Source organism: Dendropsophus ebraccatus, chromosome 14 (assembly GCF_027789765.1).
Source record: "Dendropsophus ebraccatus isolate aDenEbr1 chromosome 14, aDenEbr1.pat, whole genome shotgun sequence".
NCBI lineage: Eukaryota > Metazoa > Chordata > Amphibia > Anura > Hylidae > Dendropsophus > Dendropsophus ebraccatus.
Window position 1 is genome coordinate 1,254,721 of NC_091467.1, and position 22,818 is coordinate 1,277,538.

The 22,818-nt window shown below is 47.7% G+C and overlaps 1 protein-coding gene across 1 annotated transcript; it reads right to left on the reverse strand.

Annotated features, from left to right (window-relative positions):
* Positions 1 to 569: 569 nt before the first annotated feature.
* CBLN4 (cerebellin 4 precursor) lies at positions 570 to 16,041 on the reverse strand. Its single transcript, XM_069953560.1, has 3 exons — positions 16,006 to 16,041; positions 15,782 to 15,898; positions 570 to 1,623 (listed from the first exon to the last, which is right to left on the reverse strand). The coding sequence occupies exons 1-3, from the start codon at positions 16,039 to 16,041 to the stop codon at positions 1,426 to 1,428; spliced, it is 351 nt and encodes a 116-aa protein (XP_069809661.1). The 3' UTR covers positions 570 to 1,425.
* Between the last annotated feature and the right edge of the window lie 6,777 nt (positions 16,042 to 22,818).

Consider the following 22,818-nt stretch of genomic DNA (forward strand, 5'->3'; position numbering starts at 1 on the left):
TGACTGATTTTGGTTTTGTTTGTTCTGTCTTCTAGACCTTCTCTGCTTGTGGAGCTTCATGTTCAGGGCTCAGTGGGCATTTCCCTTTTTAATGCTTCACCTGTCTGTCACTCTCTCTACTTTCTTTACACTGACTTTACTGTATAGCTTTGTGGTTTGGAGCAGATACAGAACAGATTCAGGCTTCCCTTCTTATAGTCCCTAGCCTTCCCTGATGTGCTGCTTGTGAAGCTTTACATTCAGAGCTCAGTGGGCATTTCCCACAATGCTGATTTTTAGTCTCTTGTCTTGCTTTTAAAGCTGCAGCCAGCCATACATTAGGGTTAGGCTGCATACAAGCTTTATCCGTAGCCTGGAATCATAGATACAACTCTGCGTAAGTACTGTATACATAAAACTGCAGAAGATTTATAATTAGAGGTAGTGTTGAGTGGATTTGGCAGTGTTCTCCATCGAACCTGAATATTAGGCATTTTACTCCTGGCGTCTGGAGAAGTAGGATGCCATAGGTTATATCCATATTTTCCTGGAAGCCCTGGAAACATCCAACTTCTCTAGACGCCAGGAGACAAATGCCCAATGTTCAGGTTTGGTGAATGTTGCCCAATCCGAACAGTTCAGCAACTTCACTCAACACTAATGAACTGTATTTCTTAGCTGCTCTGCTGGTTTATGGTGTATTTTTGGTTAATTAGAGCAAAGACCAATGGCTGTAAAGGTGCAATACCCTGTAAGTAGAGCGGTAGCCATCTCCTCGTGTAAACTCCCATTGGGACTTCTGTCTTGAGTTGTGTTTAATGGTCCTCCAAAGCGAGAGCCCCAACCTGCTACAATATAGAAACCATCCTGTAACAGGTCACATAAGAAGCAAATAAGAAGCTGTGATACTGCCCCTTTAACTCCCAACCAGACACGTAGCGTTACATGTTTACAAGATAACATGAAAAAGTCAATTTTTGATCATCCATTTAGTTAACATTGGTGAAACAAAGGCGGAATAATTACAACCAACATGGTGACGTCTTTTCATAATAGAAATAACAATAGGCTCTCCCTTCTTATCCCTAGTCGTCTCTCCCTTCTTATGCCTAGTCGGCTCTCTCTTCTTATCCCTAGTGGTCCCACCTTCGTCCTTGCCGTATCGGTTCCCTTTTGGCTGAAGAAATTCCTTTCGATGAGTAAGAATTGCAGGCAGCGTTAGACTCGTAACATTAGGCATATATATTCATTGTCCGATGGACTCCAGATATACTGCAAACACACAAAAAAAGTTTCTCTGAAATGTTTCTGGACTCCGACTCCAAATGCCACCATGAGGAGTCGGTCAAGAGAGACACCAATCCATCGATGACATAAAAATGATCTCAGAATTACAAAGGTGAAGGGTTTGTCCAGTCTCCTGCACCGGGGTGATTGTCACGGACTTCACAGAGGGAACACCAAAAAGCCGGAGAAGGTGGAGTACTGCCAGCCCCCCACCAGGTTGCCTTTCTCTAGTTTTAAGTAAACTTTGTCCTCTTTATCCAAATACAGAAGAACTCCGTTGGTAGCTGCCTCACGAGTGACATCTTTGTCCCCAGCGAAAGCGGAGATGACCGGCTTCCCATTGAGCATCAGATTAACCTGAAGAACAAGAAGAAGTCATTATAGGAGGCAAAAAAATCTAAAATACATCTCATTGGTCAAATCTGTGGCCTGAATTCTGTGACAGTGACCTGGGACAAGTGTGCCCTAAATCCTAGAGCTCTGAGGAAGCAGCGAAAACGGCCACATGGGAGGGCACAATATTCTCCAACAGCCCCATTGGTTCTCCTATCAGCTGGTGTCAGGGAGAGGCCCGGGTGGCGTTGCTTTTAATGGACTATTACCACTGACTGGTCCAGCGCACTCCAGCTATTATACCAGTAATGGATTTGTGGCATCTGCTTATCCGCCTGCACTGACCATCAGAGGGATTCGGTCCTGAGATCACGTCTATCGTTACACACCCCACTGGGCTTGTGGTGGCCCCCGGGTGATTCATTTGATGCCTATTCATTAGTACAACTCAGGTGAGAGGATCCTTAGCTTCTACTTACCTGTGCAGCATAGCCAGAAAGCGCCCCTGTACTTGTGTCAGAAGTTATAAAATATTTACATTTTCTTCTATGTAAAACTCTCCAGTCTTCCAGTACATATCAGCTGCTGTATGTCCTGCAGGAAGTAGTGTATTCTCTCCAGTCTGACACAGTGCTCTCTGCTGCCACCTCTGTCCAAGTCAGGAACTGTCCGTTTTCTATGGGGATTGCTGCTGTTCTGGACAGTTCCTGACATGGACCTAGTAAGGAAAATGAAAACTGCAAGATTTAAAGGGGTATTCCCCCCAAGAGTTAAAAAAATTAACTGCCCCAAACCTAGCTGGTCTTACTCACCAAGTCCCCCTGAGTATTTTGAGCCATCTCCCGTCTTTCTAGCTGCTACCATTTGAGTTACAATTTTTTTTTAAAACATGGCCTATATCTGAGATAGAAAACTACATTTCCCATCATGCATTGCTTCTGCCTGATTGGTCCATGATGTAGCAGAGCTGATATCCACATGATACAGCAAAGTTGAGGTAGTACAGTTGAGGAAGTGACACAGCAGAGTTGAGACAGTGAGATAGCAGATTTGCGTAGTGACACAGCACACACCCGGCAACTCCCCCAGCACTGTGGGGGAGTGTTAAGTTAGTCAAATAGCAGTGTTAAAATAGTGAGATAGGAGAGTTGTGTTAGTGAAATAGCAGAGTTGAGTTCTACATCACTACCACAACTCTACTATTTCACTAACACGACTGCTTTTTCACTAACTCAACTCTGCAATGTCACTAAGAGTTGAGTTAGTGAGTTAGAGAGGGGGTGAGAGGGTTATTGGGGAAGGGGGGGGCTGTGCGAGTCCTGAGGGCGGTTCACACTGCAGGATTTGCCGGGTGAGTGCTGGGGCCGCGGGAGGGAAATTGGTGTCGCCGCAGAGCTGGGGGTGGGGGCCGGTTTTACACTGGCGGGGGGTTCTGTAGGATCGCTTCCAGTTAAAAAGGAACTGAGTGGAACCCGAGGAGCACGGGGCCCTGGCTAGGCTTAAGTGGAGACCTGTGGAGACAGCCTGTGTCCCCTGACTGGGGGGGCGGGGCCCCACCGGGGATTCCCGGCTCCACCGGTGGCCCAGTCCTAGTGTATCTAGGGTGACTACAGAGATATAGGGGAGCAGGACCCCCTCTTCTGTGTATACAGTGTATGGAGACCCATAGCAGCTAGTCTCCTGCTTCTGGGGGTGTACTATAGAGATATAGGGAGCATGGACCCCCTCTTCTGTATATACAGTGTATGGAGACCTAGCAGCTAGTCTCCTGCTTCTGAGGGTGTACTATAGAGATATAGGGGAGCAGGACCCCACTCTTCTGTATATAACAGTGTATGGAGACACCATAGCAGCTAGTCTCCCTGCTTCTGGGAGGGTGTGTAACTATAGAGATATAGTGGGAGCAGGACCCCCTTCTTCTGTATATACAGTGTATGGAGACATAGCAGTCTAGTCTCCTGCTTCTGGGGGTGTAATATAGAGGATATAGGGGAGCAGGACCCCCTCTTCTGTATATACAGTGTATGGAGACATAAACACGCTAGTCTCCTGCTTCTGAGGGTGTACTATAGAGATATAGGGGAGCAGGACCCCCTCTTCTGTATATTACAGTGTATGGAGACATAGCAGCTAGTCTCCTGCTTCTGAGGGTTGTACTATAGAGATATAGGGAGCAGGACCCCCCTCTTCTGTATATACAGTAATATGGAGACATAGCAGTAGTCTCCTTCTTCTGAGGTGTACTATAGAGATATAGGGGAGCAGGACCCCCTCTTCTGTATATACAGTGTATGGAGACATAGCAGCTAGTCTCCTGCTCTGAGGTGTGTACTATAGAGATCTAGGGGAGCAGGACCCCCTCTTCTGTATATACAGTGTATGGAGACATAGCAGCTAGTCTCCTGCTTCTGGGGGTGTACTATAGAGATATAGGGGAGCAGGACCCCCTCTTCTGTATATACAGTGTATGGAGACATAGCAGCTAGTCTCCTGCTTCTGAGGGTGTACTATAGAGATATAGGGGAGGCAGGACCCCCTCTTCTGTATATACAGTGTATGGAGACATAGCAGCTAGTCTCCTGCTTCTGAGGGTGTACTATAGAGATATAGGGGAGCAGGACCCCCTCTTCTGTATATATACAGTGTATGGAGACATAGCTGCTAGTCTCCTGCTTCTGAGGGTGTACTATAGAGATATAGGGGAGCAGGACCCCCTCTTCTGTGTATATACAGTGTATGGAGACATAGCAGCTAGTCTCCTGCTTCTGGGGGTGTACTATAGAGATATAGGGGAGCAGGACCCCCTCTTCTGTGTATATACAGTGTATGGAGACATAGCAGCTAGTCTCCTGCTTCTGAGGGTGTACTATAGAGATATAGGGGAGCAGGACCCCCTCTTCTGTATATATATACAGTGTATGGAGACATCATAGCAGCTAGTCTCCTGCTTCTGAGGGTGTACTATAGAGATATAGGGGAGCAGGACCCCCTCTTCTGTATATACAGTGTATGGAGACATAGCAGCTAGTCTCCTGCTTCTGAGGGTGTACTATAGAGATATAGGGGAGCAGGACCCCCTCTTCTGTATATATACAGTGTATGGAGACATAGCAGCTAGTCTCCTGCTTCTGAGGGTGTACTATAGAGATATAGGGGAGCAGGATCCCCTCTTCTGTATATACAGTGTATGGAGACACCATAGCAGCCTAGTCTCCTGCTTCTGAGGGTGTACTATAGAGATATAGGGCGCAGGACCCCCTCTTCTGTATATACAGTGTAGGAGACATAGCGGCTAGTCTCCTGCTTCTGAGGGTGTACCTATAGAGATATAGGGGGGCAGGACCCCCTCTTCTGTATATACAGTGTATGGAGACATAGCAGCTAGTCTCCTGCTTCTGAGGTGTACTATAGAGATATAGGGGAGCAGGACCCCCTCTTCTGTATATACAGTGTATGGAGACATAGCAGCTAGTCTCCTGCTTCTGAGGGTGTACTATAGAGATATAGGGGGGCAGGACCCCCTCTTCTGTATATACAGTGTATGGAGACATAGCAGCTAGTCTCCTGCTTCTGGGGGTGTACTATAGAGATATAGGGGAGCAGGACCCCCTCTTCGTGTATATACAGTGTATGGAGACATAGCAGCTAGTCTCCTGCTTCTGAGGGTGTACTATAGAGGATATAGGGGAGCAGGACCCCCTCTTCTGTATATACAGTGTATGGAGACACTAGCGGCTAGTCTCCTGCTTCTGAGGGTGTACTATAGAGATATAGGGGAGCAGACCCCCTCTTCTGTATATACAGTGTATGGAGATATAGCAGGCTAGTCTCCTGCTTCTGAGGGTGTACTATAGGAGATATAGGGGAGCAGGACCCCCTCTTCTGTATATACAGTGTATGGAGACATAGCAGGCTAGTCTCCTGCTTCTGAGGGTGTACTATAGAGATATAGGGGAGCAGGACCCCCTCCTTCTGTATATACAGTATATGGAGACATAGCAGCTAGTCTCCTGCTTCTGAGGGTGTACTATAGGGATATAGGGGAGCAGGACCCCCTCTTCTGTATATACAGTGTATGGAGACATAGCAGGCTAGTCTCCTGCTTCTGGGGGTGTACTATAGAGATATAGGGGAGCAGGACCCCCTCTTCTGTATATACAGTGTATGGAGACATAGCAGGCTAGTCTCCTGCTTCTGGGGGTGTACTATAGAGATATAGGGGAGCAGGAACCCCCCTCTTCTGTATATACAGTATATGGAGACATAGCAGCTAGTCCTCCTGCTTTCTGAGGGTGTACTATAGAGATATAGGGGAGCAGGACCCCCTCTTCTGTATATACAGTGTATGGAGACATAGCAGGCTAGTCTCCTGCTTCTGAGGGTGTACTATAGAGATATAGGGGAGCAGGACCCCCTCTTCTGTATATACAGTATATGGAGACATAAGCAGCTAGTCTCCTGCTTCTGAGGGTGTACTATAGAGATATAGGGGAGCAGGACCCCCTCTTCTGTATATACAGTGTATGGAGACATAGCAGCTAGTCTCCTGCTTCTGAGGGTGTACTATAGAGATATAGGGGAGCAGGACCCCCTCTTCTGTGTATATACAGTGTATGGAGACATAACAGCTAGTCTCCTGCTTCTGAGGGTGTACTATAGAGATATAGGGAGCAGGACCCCCTCTTCTGTATATACAGTGTATAGGAGACATAGCGCTAGTCTCCTGCTTCTGGGGTTGTACTATAGAGATATAGGGGAGCAGGACCCCTCTTCTGTATATACAGTGTATGGAGACATCATAGCAGCTAGTCTCCTGCTTCTGAGGGTGTACTATAGAGATATAGGGGAGCAGGACCCCCTCTTCTTGTATACAGTGTATGGAGACATAGCAGCTAGTCTCCTGCTTCTGGGGTGTACTATAGAGATATAGGGGGGCAGGACCCCCTCTTCTGTATATACAGTGTATGGAGATATAGCAGCTAGTCTCCTGCTTCTGAGGGTGTACTATAGAGATATAGGGGAGCAGGACCCCCTCTTCTGTGTATATACAGTGTAAAGCAGCTAGTCGATATAGATTCCTGGTAACATTGTTCATTTCTAAACACAATTTTTCTATAAATCTTCCCGGATAAGATGAATGTTTTCTGTAGATAGTTTCTGATATTTGTGGGAACAATGACGGCCTTCAGAGACGACAGAGGCGGCGAGGAGGGAAGCGCATGCAGATAGGGGTCATTTCTGTCCCTGCTTAAAGGTCATTTTATATAATAGGTTTCAGGTTCAAAAGAAAAGACATCAAAGCGGAAGTCTGATTCCTGTAATTACAAGATTTGCTGCCATAATCAGTGTGATAAAGTGATGCAGAGATCAGGTTAACACGGACGTCGTGACGGCGGATGAAGAGGCCAAAATCTCACAAGAAGAAGTCACATCTCATTCTGCTGCTTTCTGCTTATTGTTTACTTTGTTTTTCCCTTTAAGCAACATAGTAAATCCTCATAGATAGAGAGATAGATGGGAGATAAGGAGATAGAGTAGATAGATAGATAGATAGATAGGATAGATAGATAGATAGATAGATAGATAGGAGATAGATAGGAGATAGATAGATAGGAGATAGATAGATAGATAGATAGATAGATAGGAGATAGATAGATAGATAGATAGGAAGATAATAGGATAGATAGATAGGAGATAGATAGATAGAGATAGAGAGATAGATAGGGAGATAGATAGATAGATAGATAGATAGGAGATAGATAGATAGATAGATAGGAGATAGATAGATAGATAGATAGATAGATAGGAGATAGATAGATAGATAGATAGATAGATAGATAGATAGATAGTAGATAGATAGATAGATAGATAGGAGATAGATAGATAGATAGATAGAATAGATAGATAGATAGATAGATGGATAGATAGATAGATAGATAGATAGATAGGAGATAGATAGATAGATAGATAGATAGGAGATAGATAGGAGATAGATAGGAGATAGATAGATAGATAGATAGATAGATAGATAGATAGATAGATAGATAGATAGATAGATAGATAGATAGGAGATAGATAGATAGATAGATAGAGATAGATAGATAGATAGATAGATAGGAGATAGATAGATAGGAGATAGATAGGAGATAGATAGGAATAGATAGATAGATAGGACGATAGATAGATAGATAGATAGATAGATAGATAGATAGATAGATAGATAGGAGATAGATAGATAGATAGATAGGAGATAGATTAGATAGATAGATAGATAGATAGATAGATAGATAGGAGATAGATAGGATGATAGATAGGAGATAGATAGATAGGAGATAGATAGGAGATAGATAGATAGATAGATAGATAGATAGATAGATAGATAGATAGATAGATAGGACATAGATAGATAGATAGATAGATAGATAGATAGATAGGAGATAGATAGGAGATAGATAGATAGATAGAGATAGATAGATAGATAGATAGATAGATAGATAGATAGGAGATAGATAGATAGATAGGAGATAGATAGATAGGACATAGATAGATAGATAGATAGATAGATAGATAGATAGATAGATAGATAGATAGGAGATAGATAGGAAGATAGATAGATAGGAGATAGATAGATAGATAGATAGAGATAGATAGGAGATAGATAGATAGATAGATAGATAGATAGGAGATAGATAGATAGATAGATAGATAGATAGATAGATAGGAGATAGATAATAGATAGATAGATAGATAGATAGATAGATAGATAGATAGGAGATAGATAGATAGGAGATAGATAGATAGATAGATAGATAGATAGGAGATAGATAGGAGATAGATAGATAGATAGATAGATAGGATAGATAGATAGATAGGAGATAGATAGATAGATAGATAGATAGATAGATAGGAGATAGATAGGAGATAGATAGATAGATAGGAGATAGATAGGAGATAGATAGATAGATAGATAGATAGATAGATAGATAGATAGATAGATAGGAGATAGATAGGAGATAGATAGATAGATAGATAGATAGGAGATAGATAGATAGATAGATAGATAGATAGATAGATAGATAGATAGATAGAGATAGATAGATAGGAGATAGATAGATAGATAGATAGATAGATAGATAGATAGATAGGAGATAGATAGATAGATAGATAGATAGGAGATAGATAGATAGATAGATAGATAGATAGGATAGATAGATAGATAGGAGATAGATAGGAGATAGATAGATAGGAGATAGATAGATAGGAGATAGATAGATAGATAGATAGATAGATAGATAGGAGATAGATAGATAGATAGATAGATAGATAGATAGATAGATAGATAGATAGATAGGAGATAGATAGATAGGAGATAGATAGATAGATAGATAGATAGATAGATAGATAGATAGATAGGAGATAGATAGATAGATAGGATAGATAGATAGATAGATAGATAGATAGATAGATAGATAGATAGGAGATAGATAGATAGATAGATAGGAGATAGATAGGAGATAGATAGATAGATAGATAGATAGGAGATAGATAGATAGATAGATAGATAGATAGATAGATAGATAGGAGATAGATAGGAGATAGATAGATAGATAGATAGATAGATAGATAGGAGATAGATAGATAGATAGATAGGAGATAGATAGATAGGAGATAGATAGGAGATAGATAGATAGATAGATAGATAGATAGATAGATAGATAGATAGATAGATAGGAGATAGATAGATAGGATGATAGGAGATAGATAGATAGATAGATAGATAGATAGATAGATAGATAGAGATAGATAGATAGATAGATAGATAGGAGATAGATAGATAGATAGGAGATAGATAGATAGAGATAGATAGATAGATAGATAGATAGATAGATAGGAGATAGATAGATAGATAGATAGGAGATAGATAGATAGGAGATATAGATAGATAGATAGATAGGAGATAGATAGGAGATAGATAGATAGATAGATAGATAGATAGATAGATAGGCATAGATAGATAGATAGATAGGAGATAGATAGGACATAGATAGATAGATAGATAGATAGATAGATAGGAGATAGATAGGAGATAGATAGATAGGATAGATAGATAGGAGATAGATAGATAGATAGATAGATAGGAGATAGATAGATAGATAGATAGATAGATAGATAGATAGATAGATAGGAGATAGATAGGAGATAGATAGATAGGAGATAGATAGATAGATAGATAGATAGATAGATAGATAGATAGGAGATAGATAGATAGGAGATAGGATAGATAGATAGATAGATAGATAGATAGATAGGAGATAGATAGATAGATAGATAGATAGGAGATAGATAGATAGATAGATAGGAGATAGATAGATAGATAGGAGATAGATAGGAGATAGATAGATAGGAGATAGATAGGAGATAGATAGATAGATAGATAGGAATAGATAGATAGATAGATAGGAGATAGATAGGACATAGATAGATAGATAGATAGATAGGAGATAGATAGATAGATAGGAGATAGATAGATAGATAGATAGGAGATAGATAGGAGATAGATAGGAGATAGATAGATAGATAGATAGATAGATAGATAGGAGATAGATAGATAGAAGATAGATAGATAGATAGATAGATAGATAGGATAGATAGATAGGAGATAGATAGATAGATAGATAGATAGATAGGAGATAGATAGATAGATAGATGATAGATAGATGATAGATAGATAGATAGGAAGATAGATAGGAGATAGATAGGAGATAGATAGATGGAGATAGATAGATAGGAGATAGATAGGAGATAGATAGATAGATAGATAGATAGAGATAGATAGATAGATAGGAGATAGATAGATAGGAGATAGATAGATAGATAGATAGGAGATAGATAGATAGGAGATAGATAGATAGGAGATAGATAGATAGGAGATAGATAGATAGGAGATAGATAGATAGATAGAGATAGATAGGAGATAGATAGATAGATAGATAGATAGATAGATAGATAGATAGGAGATAGATAGATAGGAGATAGATAGATAGATAGATAGATAGGAGATAGATAGGAGAGATAGGAGATAGATAGATAGATAGATAGATAGATAGATAGATAGGAGATAGATAGATAGGAGATAGATAGATAGATAGATAGATAGATAGATAGATAGATAGATAGGAGATAGATAGATAGGAGATAGATAGGAGATAGATAGATAGGAGATAGATAGATAGATAGATAGATAGATAGATAGATAGATAGATAGGAGATAGATAGATAGATAGGAGATAGATAGATAGGAGATAGATAGATAGAATAGATAGGAGATAGATAGGAGATAGATAGATAGATAGATAGGAGATAGATAGATAGGATAGATAGATAGGAGATAGATAGGAGATAGATAGGAGATAGATAGGAGATAGATAGGGATAGATGAGAGATAGCAGATAGATAGATAGATAGATAGATAGATAGATAGATAGATAGGAGATAGATCTCAGAGTGGACTGCTCTCCCAGTTTATGGTGCTGGAGTGCCAGGCTGGATAAACGTTTCCTCTTCAAATAAATTCAAGAAATTGCGGCACTTCCATTAAGTGAAAAAATCTTTAAGGGGTTCTCCAGCGCTACAAAAACTTGGCCACTTTTCCCCCTACTGTTGTATCCAGCTCAGGTGCGCTTTGCAATTAAGCTCCATTTACTTCAATGGAACTGAGCTTCAAAACCTGCACCCAAACTGGAGACAATAGTAGGGGGAAAGTGGCCATGTTTTTGTAGCGCTGGATATCCCCTTTAGTGTTTATTCAAAAAAATACATCAGCCAGTGCAACGTTTCTGTCTCATCCAGAGACCTTCCTCAAGCATGCTTGACCGAGTACCCTTGGCTCCGCGTAAGGTCCCTAACCTGCAGCCATCAGTCCACTATCACCACCGCTAAGTAAACCAAAGTTCAACCAAGTAACTAAAGTCAAGTATAAAATATTCAAGGACTGTGTAAAGTACTTATCTCAGGGCAGTATTTGCCACTAGGCACCCGTGGTCCAGTGCCTTAGGGCGGCACCCGCAGGGAAGACTTTTTTTTTTAACCCCCTCCGCCGCCATAGGCACCGGCCCACGGGTGCCTAGTCCGTGCCGGGGGGGGGGGGGGGGTGGGTCGGGGGTATTGATTGCTGGGGTCCGGGGTGAGCTTCCCCCCCTCTCAATGCAGGTCTGGGGTCCGCAGGTCGCCGGGGACGGGGTGAGCTTCCGGCACATGCAGCCTGACAGAGGCCAGAAGCTCACAGCTGCAGCCCCGCGGTCCTGGATCTTCTCTCCTGCTCGGCGATGACGTCACATCACGTGACCGCTGCAGAGCAGGGAAGGGGGGAAGCTCACCCCGGACCCCGACAATCAATGCCCCCCCCCCCCCCGGACCTGCATTTGGGGGAGGGGGGGAACCAGCCTGCCTCTGCTCCCCTGCCCTCCGGCTGCCCCCAGCCGCTCTGTCTCCCCAGCCTCTCCCCCTGACCCCCCAGCCTCTTCCCCTGACCCCCAGCCTCTCCCCCTGACCCCCAGCCTCTCCCCCTGACCCCCCCAGCCTCTCCCCTGACCCCCCAGCCTCTCCCCCTGACCCCCAGCCCTCCCCCTGACCCCCCAGCCTCTTCCCCTGACCCCCCAGCCTCTTCCCCTGACCCCCAGCCTCTCCCCCTGACCCCCAGCCTGACCCCCAGCCTCTCCTCCTGACCCCCCAGCCTCTGCAGACACTACAACTCCCAGCATGTACTGACAGTCTGCAGCCCTCAGGATATGCTGGGAGTTGTAGTACAGTAGTACAATCCTCTGATAACTGCGGCTGTAGACAGATGTATCGCTGGACCTTCAGGGCTGATGGTTGTCACCCACAGATTGCAGCCACCAGGAGACTCTGCACACAGGGATTTATTACAGGGTTGTCCTCTCAGAGACTACAACTCCCAGCATACCCTGAATAAATGGAGGGGGTCCTGAGAGTTTTAGTTCGACTGAAAATGTTATTCCCAAGGGATTTGTCACAGATACAGATGAATCCAGGAGAGGACGGGGTCAGCATGTCGTGTTTCACTGGTTCTATATTGGTGGCCCCAAGGATCATTTCCTCTGGTGGGCCCCAGGTCCCCCAGTCCGACACTGGACAGAAATGGTCCCCAACTAAGACATTTCCAGCCTCCTTCCTTCCTCCATCACGTCTGTTTGATGAGAAGAGCGGGCGCACCCAAGTGCCAGGGTATATACCATGCATGTAACCTGCCAGTGCCGGGGGGGGGGGGGGGGGCGCCGCAGCATGCAAAGTGCCTAGGGCAGCATGAACCCTAAATACAGGCCTGACTTGTATATATCTACCAGCATCAGAGCTCTCATCTACAAGAGTATATATATATATATATATCTGAGTCCGCCAGCGAGAAGCTGAGTATGTTTGTCTGCAGTGAGAACACTGTAAAGAGATTATTCTGTGTACGAACTACTGGACCAAAAAGAGTATATCATCTATATTGCACCTGCATAACTTACACCTGCACGACCACCATCTGCACTGCACCTGCATGACCTACACCTGCACTGCACTTGCATAACCTACACCTGCATGACCTACACCTGCACTGCACAACCTACACCTGCATGACCTACACCTGCACTGCACAACCTACACCTGCACTACACCTGCATAACCTGCACTGCACCTGCATAACCTACACCTGCATGACCTGCACTGCACCTGCATAACCTACACTTGCACTGCACCTGCATAACCTACACCTGCACTGCACCTGCATAACCTACACCTGCATGACCTGCACCTGCATAACCTGCACCTGCATAACCTGCACTGCACCTGCATAACCTACACCTGCACTGCACCTGCATAACCTACACCTGCATAACCTGCACTGCACCTGCATAACCTGCACAACCTACACCTGCATGACCTACACCTGCACTGCACCTGCATGACCTACACCTGCACTGCACCTACATGACCAACACCTGCACTGCACCTGCATGACCTACACCTGTACTGCACCTGCATGACCTACACCTGCATGACCTACACCTGCACCTACATAACCTACACCTGCACTGCACCTGCATGACCTACACCTGCACTGCACCTGCATGACCTACACCTGCACGACCTACACCTGCACTGCACCTGCATAACCTACACTACACCTGCATAACCTACACCTGCACTGCACCTGCATGACCTACACCTGCACTGCACCTGCATGACCTACACCTGCATAACCTACACCTGCACGACCACCACATGCACTGCACCTGCATGACCTGCACTGCACCTGCATTACCTACACCTGCACTGCACCTGCATGACCTACACCTGCATAACCTGCACTGCACCTGCATAACCTACACCTGCACTGCACCTGCATAACATACACCTGCACCTGCATAACCTGCACTGCACCTGCATAACCTACACCTGCACTGCACCTGCATAACCTACACCTGCATGACCTACACCTGCACTGCACCTGCATGACCTACACCTGCACTGCACCTACATGACCTACACCTGCACTGCACCTGCATGACCTACACCTGTACTGCACCTGCATGACCTACACCTGCAACTTGCACCTGCATGACCCTACACCTGCACTGCACCTGCATGACCTACACCTGCACTGCACCTGCATAACCTACACCTGCACTGCACCTGCATGACCTACACCTGCACTGCACCTGCATGACCTACACCTGCACCTGCATCACCTACACCTGCACTGCACCTGCATGACCTACACCTGCATAACCTACACCTGCACGACCACCACCTGCACTGCACCTGCATGACCTGCACTGCACCTGCATGACCTACACCTGCACTGCACCTGCATGACCTGCACTGCACCTGCATGACCTACACCTGCACTGCACCTGCATGACCTGCACCTGCATGACCTATACCTGCACTGCACCTGCATGACCTACACCTGCACTGCACCTGCATGACCTTCACCTGCACTGCACCTGCATGACCTACAACTGCAATGCACCTGCATGACCTACACCTGCATAACCTTCACCTGCATAACCTACACCTGCACTGCACCTGCATGACCTACACCTGCACTGCACCTGCATGACCTACACCTGCACGACCACCACTTGCACTGCACCTGTATGACCTACACCTGCATGACCTACACCTGCACTGCACCTGCATGACCTACACCTGCACTGCACCTGCATGACCTACACCTGCACTGCACCTGCATGACCTAAAACTGCAATGCACCTGCATGACCTACACCTGCATAACCTACACCTGCATAACATACACCTGCACTGCACTGCATGACCTACACCTGCACTGCATGACCTACACCTGCACTGCACCTGCATGACCTACATCTGCACTGCACCTGCATGACCTACACCTGCATAACCTACACTGCACCTGCATGACCTACACCTGCAGTGCACCTGCATGACCTACACCTGCACTGCACCTGCACGACCTACACCTGCACTGCACCTGCATGACCCCCCCCCCACCCCCCCTTCTCCACACACACACCACAGGGACCCCCCCCCATGCACACATACAGTCTCCCTCCCGCCCCACACACACACAGGACCCTGCACATACACACAGCCCCCCTCCACACACACAAACAGGACCCCCTCCACACACAGGATCCCCCCCCAAACACTCACATACACAGGACCCCCTCCACACACACACAGGACCCCCTCCACACACACACAGGACCCCCCCCCCCCCCAAACACACACATACACAGGACCCCCTCCCCAAAACACACAAACGCAGGAACACCCCCCCTCCCCCCCACACACACAGGACCCCACACACACACAGGATCCCCTCCCCACACACAAACAGCACCCACACGCACACAGGACCCCCTCCCTAAAACACACACATGCAGGACCCCCACACACACACACACAGGACCACACAAACACACAAGAGCCCCTCCCCCCCCACACACAAGAGCCCCTCCCCCCCCCCACACAAGAGCCCCTCCCCCCCCCACACACACACACAAGAGCCCCTCCCCCCCACACACACAAGAGCCCCTCCCCACACACGGACACCCCCACACACACACACACTCACACACACAGCCTGCTAGAGTGACTTGTCCCCAGGGTAAATGGTGGGGGGCACTCACCTGTATTGTTTGGCTTTGGTAAACCTTTATTACATGAAAGTTGAAGCTGTAGATTCCTTTCCTCGGAGCCACAAACACCGATTCCAGGGTGAAGAAGTTCCCCACGTTTACTAGGATCTAGAATAGAAAGAGACCGCGGGTTATGGGGGTCCGTACCTCATAGACTCCCTCCTAACATTATCCTGGACTAGAGAATGGAGCTGAACTGTAATACCACACACAACCTGAGGACAGGGGTGGCGCTGTTTCTGGATATACATGCTACCATCCTGCCTGCTGGCTGCCACCACTGGGGGGAGCTGCTGAGTTTACTGTAGACTGGTGATACAATGTACTCTATAATATCACTGTATTCCATGAAACAACTACCAGCAGCAACAAAACAACAAAACACAGTTATCACTGAACTCAAGGAGAACAGTGAAAAACTAGCCCCAACTAGCCAGAATCCTGCTCCACACTGACGAGGGGCAAAAACCCCGAAACGGCTGTCTGTGGATGGAAGCCTGCCTTGGCAAGCCCTTGTCATGTCACAATACTCGCACCTTGAGTTAGACCCTGACAATAAGGGGCCACCCTGGTGTTTCCCTATTTATGTTCCAATACTCGCAACCAAGTGGGACTTAAGGGGCTATTTATCAGGGTGGTGTGGTGCTCTCCCCATCATGGAGGCCCCCGTGGGAATAGGCTAGAGATATCTGGCTATCCCGTGTTTTGAGACTCGCAACTAAGGCTCCACGGACTCCTGTTTTGCAACTACCAGCAGCAGCAGTAGCAGCGGAGAGTCTACAGACCCGCAGCATAGATGTAACATAGATTAGTCACTGACCAATACAACCAACCAAAACATGACTAACACCATAATATAATAATAGAGAGGATGCTAGTGAGAGGTGACTCCTCAGAGGGGGCCGCTCTCTGTCCCGGCTCCTCAGAGGGGGCCGCTCTCTGTCCCGTCTCCTCAGATGGCGCCGCTCTCTGTCCCGGCTCCTCAGATGGCGCCGCTCTCTGTCCCGGCTCCTCAGATGGGGCCGCTCTCTGTCCCGGCTCCTCAGAGGGGGCCGCTCTCTGTCCCGGCTCCTCAGAGGGGGCCGCTCTCTGTCCCGGCTCCTCAGAGGGGGCCGCTCTCTGTCCCGGCTCCTCAGAGGGGGCCGCTCTCTGTCCCGGCTCCTCAGAGGGGGCCGCTCTCTGTCCCGGCTCCTCAGAGGGGGCCGCTCTCTGTCCCGGCTCCTCAGTGGGGGGGGGGGGGGGGGAGGGCGCTCTCTGTCCCAGCTCCTCAGATGGTGCCGCTCTCTGTCCCGGCTCCTCAGAGGGGGGGCGCTCTCTTTCCCAGCTCCTCAGAGGGGGAGGGGGGGCGTTCTCTGTCCCGGCTCCTCAGAGGGGGGCGCTCTCTGTCCCGGCTCCTCAGAGGGGGCCGCTCTCTGTCCCGGCTCCTCAGAGGGGGCCGCTCTCTGTCCCGGCTCCTCAGAGGGGGCCGCTCTCTGTCCCGGCTCCTCAGAGGGGGCCGCTCTCTGTCCCGGCTCCTCAGAGGGGGGGCGCTCTCTGTCCCGGCTCCTCAGAGGGGGAGGGGGGGCGTTCTCTGTCCCGGCTCCTCAGAGGGGGGCGCTCTCTGTCCCGGCTCCTCAGAGGGGGCCGCTCTCTGTCCCGGCTCTCAGAGGGGGCCGCTCTCTGTCCCGGCTCCTCAGAGGGGGCCGCTCTCTGTCCCGGCTCCTCAGAGGGGGCCGCTCTCTGTCCCGGCTCCTCAGAGGGGGCCGCTCTCTGTCCCGGCTACTCAGAGGGGGCCGCTCTCTGTCCCGGCTCCTCAGAGGGGGTCACTCTCTGTCCTGGCTGCATCTAACCAACTGGGACAGCAGGGGAAGCGTGCCTGGCTGCATCTAACCAACTGGGACAGCAGGGGAAGCGTGCCTGGCTGCATCTAACCAACTGGGACAGCAGGAGAAGCGTGCCTGGCTGCATCTAACCAACTGGGACAGCAGGGGAAGCATGGCCTGACTGCATCTAACCAACTGGGACAGCAGGGGAAGCATGCTTGGCTGCATCTAACCAACTGGGACAGCAGGGGAAGCATGCCTGGCTGCATCTAACCAACTGGGACAGCAGGGGAAGCATGCCTATACACTCCACTATAGACTCCAAACACAATATAACCTCTATGTATAATGGAAGAAATACTTGGAAAACTTCTTTCCTCTACATAAGCGTGGACAGAAAGCCAAATAATAAGCAAAAAACTTTATCATGCACCCCTTTAAATTACGTTGCCCATGACAACCACAGATAGCATAGGCATGGGGGAAATTATACAGCACTCACCCTTCGCACTTAAAAAGTAGAGCTAGAGGTGGGGGAATTACTTTAAATGGCAATAGAGTCTCTCTCCCCATATTGTTTAGACAAACAGCAGTCCTTTTATTTTATGAGGCAATGGAAAAGCCTGAAATGCGTGGGAGCAGTCATCCCACCCGTCTCTTAGACCGCTACAGTAAAGCCGGACCCTGATCAGCTGTGCAAACAGCTGATGCATTTAATAAAAGTGTCAGAAACCTAGAGTTACTGTCAAAAGCTACCGGCCAGGCACCTCGGTGACACGTATCTCTCATCTACTATGACAACTTGTATCTTCTCACAAGGCCCATGAGATGAGCCCTCAAAAAAATTATATAGAGGCCCATGAGATGAGCCCTCGAAAAATGAGCTTGCGCCCCATGAGGTGAGCCGTCTAAAAAAAAATATATGGAGGCCTATAAAGTGAGCCCTCGAAAAAATTGAGAACATGGCCCTTCAGGTGAGCTTTGATATATTTTTTTAAATGGCCAATTTTTATGGTGGTGGAGGAGAAGGAAATGACTTAGACCTGAAACATGCGACTTTACTTTTCGATGCTTCCAACTGGTGGAGAAGTGAAGTCTGGGTCAATCCAGTGGCTGTTCATTTTGATGAGCGTCAGTTGACAGGCGGCTGGGCTCATCAGTGATGATGCCCCCAGCTGCGCTAAAGAGCTCTCAGGGGGTGCATATAAATGGGGGGAGCACACAGGGGGGCTATATACTAGTGGGGGAGCATACAGGGGGTATATACAACTGGGGGAGCACAAAGGGGTATATACAATTGGGGGCATATACAATTGGGGGCAGCATACAGGGGGTCTATATAGTATACTGGGGGAGCACACAGGGGGGCTATGTATAATTGGAACAGCACACAGGGGGTCTACATATAACTGGGGGAGTACACAGGGGGGTCTATATACTACAAGGGGCAGCACATGACTTCGCTTGGGGCCCCAGAAATCAGTAGTAGCAAGATAATAGCTTTTATAGCTCACTCACAGTATACAGCTGTATACCCTATCTCACCAGTAAAATACACTACAGCCTATTGCTGACACTGCACTGCCTGCCTGTCTGAACACACTGCCTGTCACACAACAGCTTCTAAAGCTCTGCTTATTATACTTTTAGCCTTAACAATGGCTTTTGGGGGTCCCTCCCTACCTAACGTCACCTAAAAGCTTTCTCTTCCTGGTGTACAGTCTCTCTCCCTGGAGTACAGTCTCTCTCGCTGGCGTACAGTCTCTCCCTGGTATACAGTCTCTCCCTGGTATACAGTCTCTCTCTCTGGTATACAGCCTCTCTCCCTGGTATACAGTCTCTCCCTGGTGTACAGTCTCTCTCCCTGGCGTACAGTCTCTCTCCCTGGCGTACAGTCTCTCCCTGGCATGCAGTCTCTCCCTACTGAACAGTCTGTCCCTAGCGAAGCGTACAGTCTCTCCCTAGCACACGGTCTTTCCCTGGCGTACAGTCTTTGCCTAGTGTTCAGCCTCTCCCTGGCGTACAGCCTCTCCCTAGTGTTCAGTCTCTATTTGGTGTACAGTCTCTCCCTAGGGTACAGTCTGTCCCTAGCGTACAGTCTGTCCCTAGCGTACAGTCTCTCCCTGGTATACAGTCTCTCCCTGGTATACAGTCTATCCCTAGCATACAGTCTCTCCCTGGCATACAGTCTCCCCCTGGTGTACAGTCTCTCTCCCTGGTATACAACCTCTCCCTAGTATACAGTCTCTCCCTAGTGTACAGTCTGTCCCTAGTAAAGCGTACAGTCTCTCCCTAGCGTACAGTCTTTCCCTGGAGTACAGTCTCTCTCTCTGGTATACAGTCTCCCTGGCGTATAGTCTCTCCCTGTTGTACAGTCCCCCCCTGGTGTACAATCTCTCCCTGGCGTATAGTCTCTCCCTGGTGTACAGTCTCTCCCTGGTATACAGTCTCTCCCTGGCGTATAGTCTCTCCCTGTTGTACAGTCCCCCCCTGGTGTACAATCTCTCCCTGGCGTATAGTCTCTCCCTGGTATACAGTCTCTCCCTGGTATACAGTCTCTCCCTGGTATACAGTCTCTCCCTGGCGCACGGTCTTTCCCTGGCGTACAGTCTCTCCCTGGTGTACAGTCTTCCCCTGGTGTACAGTCTCTCCCTGGTGTACAGTCTCTCTCTGGTATACAGTCTCTCCCTGGTGTACAGTCTCTCCCTGGTATACAGTCTCTCTCTGGTATACAGTCTCTCCCTGGTGTACAGTCTCTCCCTGGCGCACGGTCTTTCCCTGGCGTACAGTCTCTCCCTGGTGTACAGTCTTCCCCTGGTGTACAGTCTCTCCCTGGTGTACAGTCTCTCCCTGGTGTACAGTCTCTCAGGCTTTTTGGGGTCCCTCCCTACCTAACTTCTCCTAAAAGCTTTTTCTCCCTGGCGTACAGCCTGTCCCTGGTGTACAGTCTCTCCCTGGTATACAGTCTCCCTGGTGTACAGTCTCTCCCTGGTATACAGTCTCCCTGGTATACAGTCTCTCTCCCTGGTATACAGTCTCTCCCTGGTGAACAGCCTCTCCCTGGCTTACAGTCTCTCCCTGGCGTACAGTCTCTCCCTGGCGTACAGTCTCTCCCTGGTATACAGTCTCTCCCTGGCGTACAGTCTCTCCCTGGTATACAGCCTCTCCCTGGTGAACAGCCTCTCCCTGGTGTACAGTCTCTCCCTGGTATACAGTCTCTCCCTGGTATACAGCCTCTCCCTGGTATACAGTCTCTCTGCCTGGTATACAGTCTCTCTCCCTGGTATACAGTCTCTCTGCCTGGTATACAGTCTCTCTGCCTGGTATACAGTCTCTCTCCCTGGTATACAGTCTCTCTGCCTGGTATACAGTCTCTCTCCCTGGTGTACAGTCTCTCCCTGGTATACAGCCTCTCCCTGGTATACAGCCTCTCCCTGGTATACAGTCTCTCCCTGGTATACAGCCTCTCCCTGGTATACAGTCTCTCCCTGGCGTACAGTCTCTCTCCCTGGTATACAGTCTCTCCCTGGTATACAGTCTCTCTCCCTGGTGTACAGTCTCTCTCCCTGGTGTACAGTCTCTCTCCCTGGTATACAGTCTCTCTGCCTGGTATACAGTCTCTCTGCCTGGTATACAGTCTCTCCCTGGTATACAGTCTCTCTCCCTGGTATACAGTCTCTCCCTGGTATACAGTCTCTCTCCCTGGTATACAGTCTCTCTCCCTGGTATACAGTCTCTCTCCCTGGTATACAGTCTCTCCCTGGTATACAGTCTCTCTCCCTGGTATACAACCTCTCTCCCTGGTATACAGTCTCTCTCCCTGGTATACAGCCTCTCTCCCTGGTATACAGCCTCTCTCCCTGGTATACAGTCTCTCTCCCTGGTATACAGCCTCTCTCCCTGGTATACAGCCTCTCTCCCTGGTATACAGTCTCTCTCCCTGGTATATAGTCTCTCCCTGGTATACAGTCTCTCCCTGGTATACAGCCTCTCCCTGGTATATAGCCTCTCCCTGGTATACAGTCTCTCCCTGGTATACAGCCTCTCTCCCTGGTATACAGTCTCTCTCCCTGGTATACAGTCTCTCCCTGGTATACAGTCTCTCCCTGGTATACAGTCTCTCTCTCTGGTATATAGCCTCTCCCTGGTATACAGTCTCTCTCCCTGGTATACAGTCTCTCTCCCTGGTATATAGTCTCTCCCTGGTATACAGTCTCTCTCTCTGGTATACAGTCTCTCTCTCTGGTATACAGTCTCTCCCTGGTGTACAGTCTCACCCTGGTATACAGTCTCTCCCTGGTATACAGTCTCTCCCTGGTATATAGTCTCTCCCTGGTATACAGTCTCTCTCTCTGGTATACAGTCTCTCTCCCTGGTATACAGTCTCTCTCCCTGGTATACAGTCTCTCCCTGGTATACAGTCTCTCTCTCTGGTATACAGTCTCTCTCTCTGGTGTACAGTCTCTCTCCCTGGTATACAGTCTCTCCCTGGTATACAGTCTCTCTCCCTGGTATACAGTCTCTCTCTGGTATACAGCCTCTCTCCCTGGTATAGTCTCTCTCCCTGGTGTACAGTCTCTCCCTGGTATACAGTCTCTCTCTCTGGTGTACAGTCTCTCTCTGGTATACAGTCTCTCCCTGGTATACAGTCTCTCTCTCTGGTATACAGTCTCTCTCCCTGGTATACAGTCTCTCTCCCTGGTATACAGTCTCTCTCTCTGGTGTACAGTCTCTCCCTGGTATACAGTCTCTCTCCCTGGTATACAACCTCTCTCCCTGGTATACAGTCTCTCTCCCTGGTATACAGCCTCTCTCCCTGGTATACAGTCTCTCTCCCTGGTATACAGTCTCTCTCCCTGGTATACAGTCTCTCTCTCTGGTGTACAGTCTCTCTCTGGTATACAGTCTCTCTCCCTGGTATACAGTCTCTCTCCCTGGTATACAGTCTCTCTCCCTGGTGTACAGTCTCTCCCTGGTATACAGTCTCTCCCTGGTATACAGTCTCTCCCTGGTATACAGTCTCTCCCTGGTATACAGTCTCTCCCTGGTATACAGTCTCTCTCTCTGGTATACAGTCTCTCTCCCTGGTATACAGTCTCTCTCTCTGGTGTACAGTCTCTCTCCCTGGTATACAGTCTCTCTCCCTGGTGTACAGTCTCTCTCCCTGGTATACAGTCTCTCTCCCTGGTATATAGCCTCTCTCCCTGGTATACAGTCTCTCTCCCT

What these genes read in the sequence shown, in the direction of transcription:
- CBLN4 (XM_069953560.1), bottom strand. Translation starts at nt 16,041, where the DNA reads ATGTATATCCAGAAACAGCGCCACCCCTGTCCTCAG. An exon ending in AGCGCCACCCCTGTCCTCAG is followed by an intron (nt 15,899 to 16,005) that starts GTTGTGTGTGGT and finishes TTTCTATTCTAG; the next exon opens with ATCCTAGTAAACGTGGGGAA. An exon ending in ACCAAAGCCAAACAATACAG is followed by an intron (nt 1,624 to 15,781) that starts GTGAGTGCCCCC and finishes CTTGTTCTTCAG; the next exon opens with GTTAATCTGATGCTCAATGG.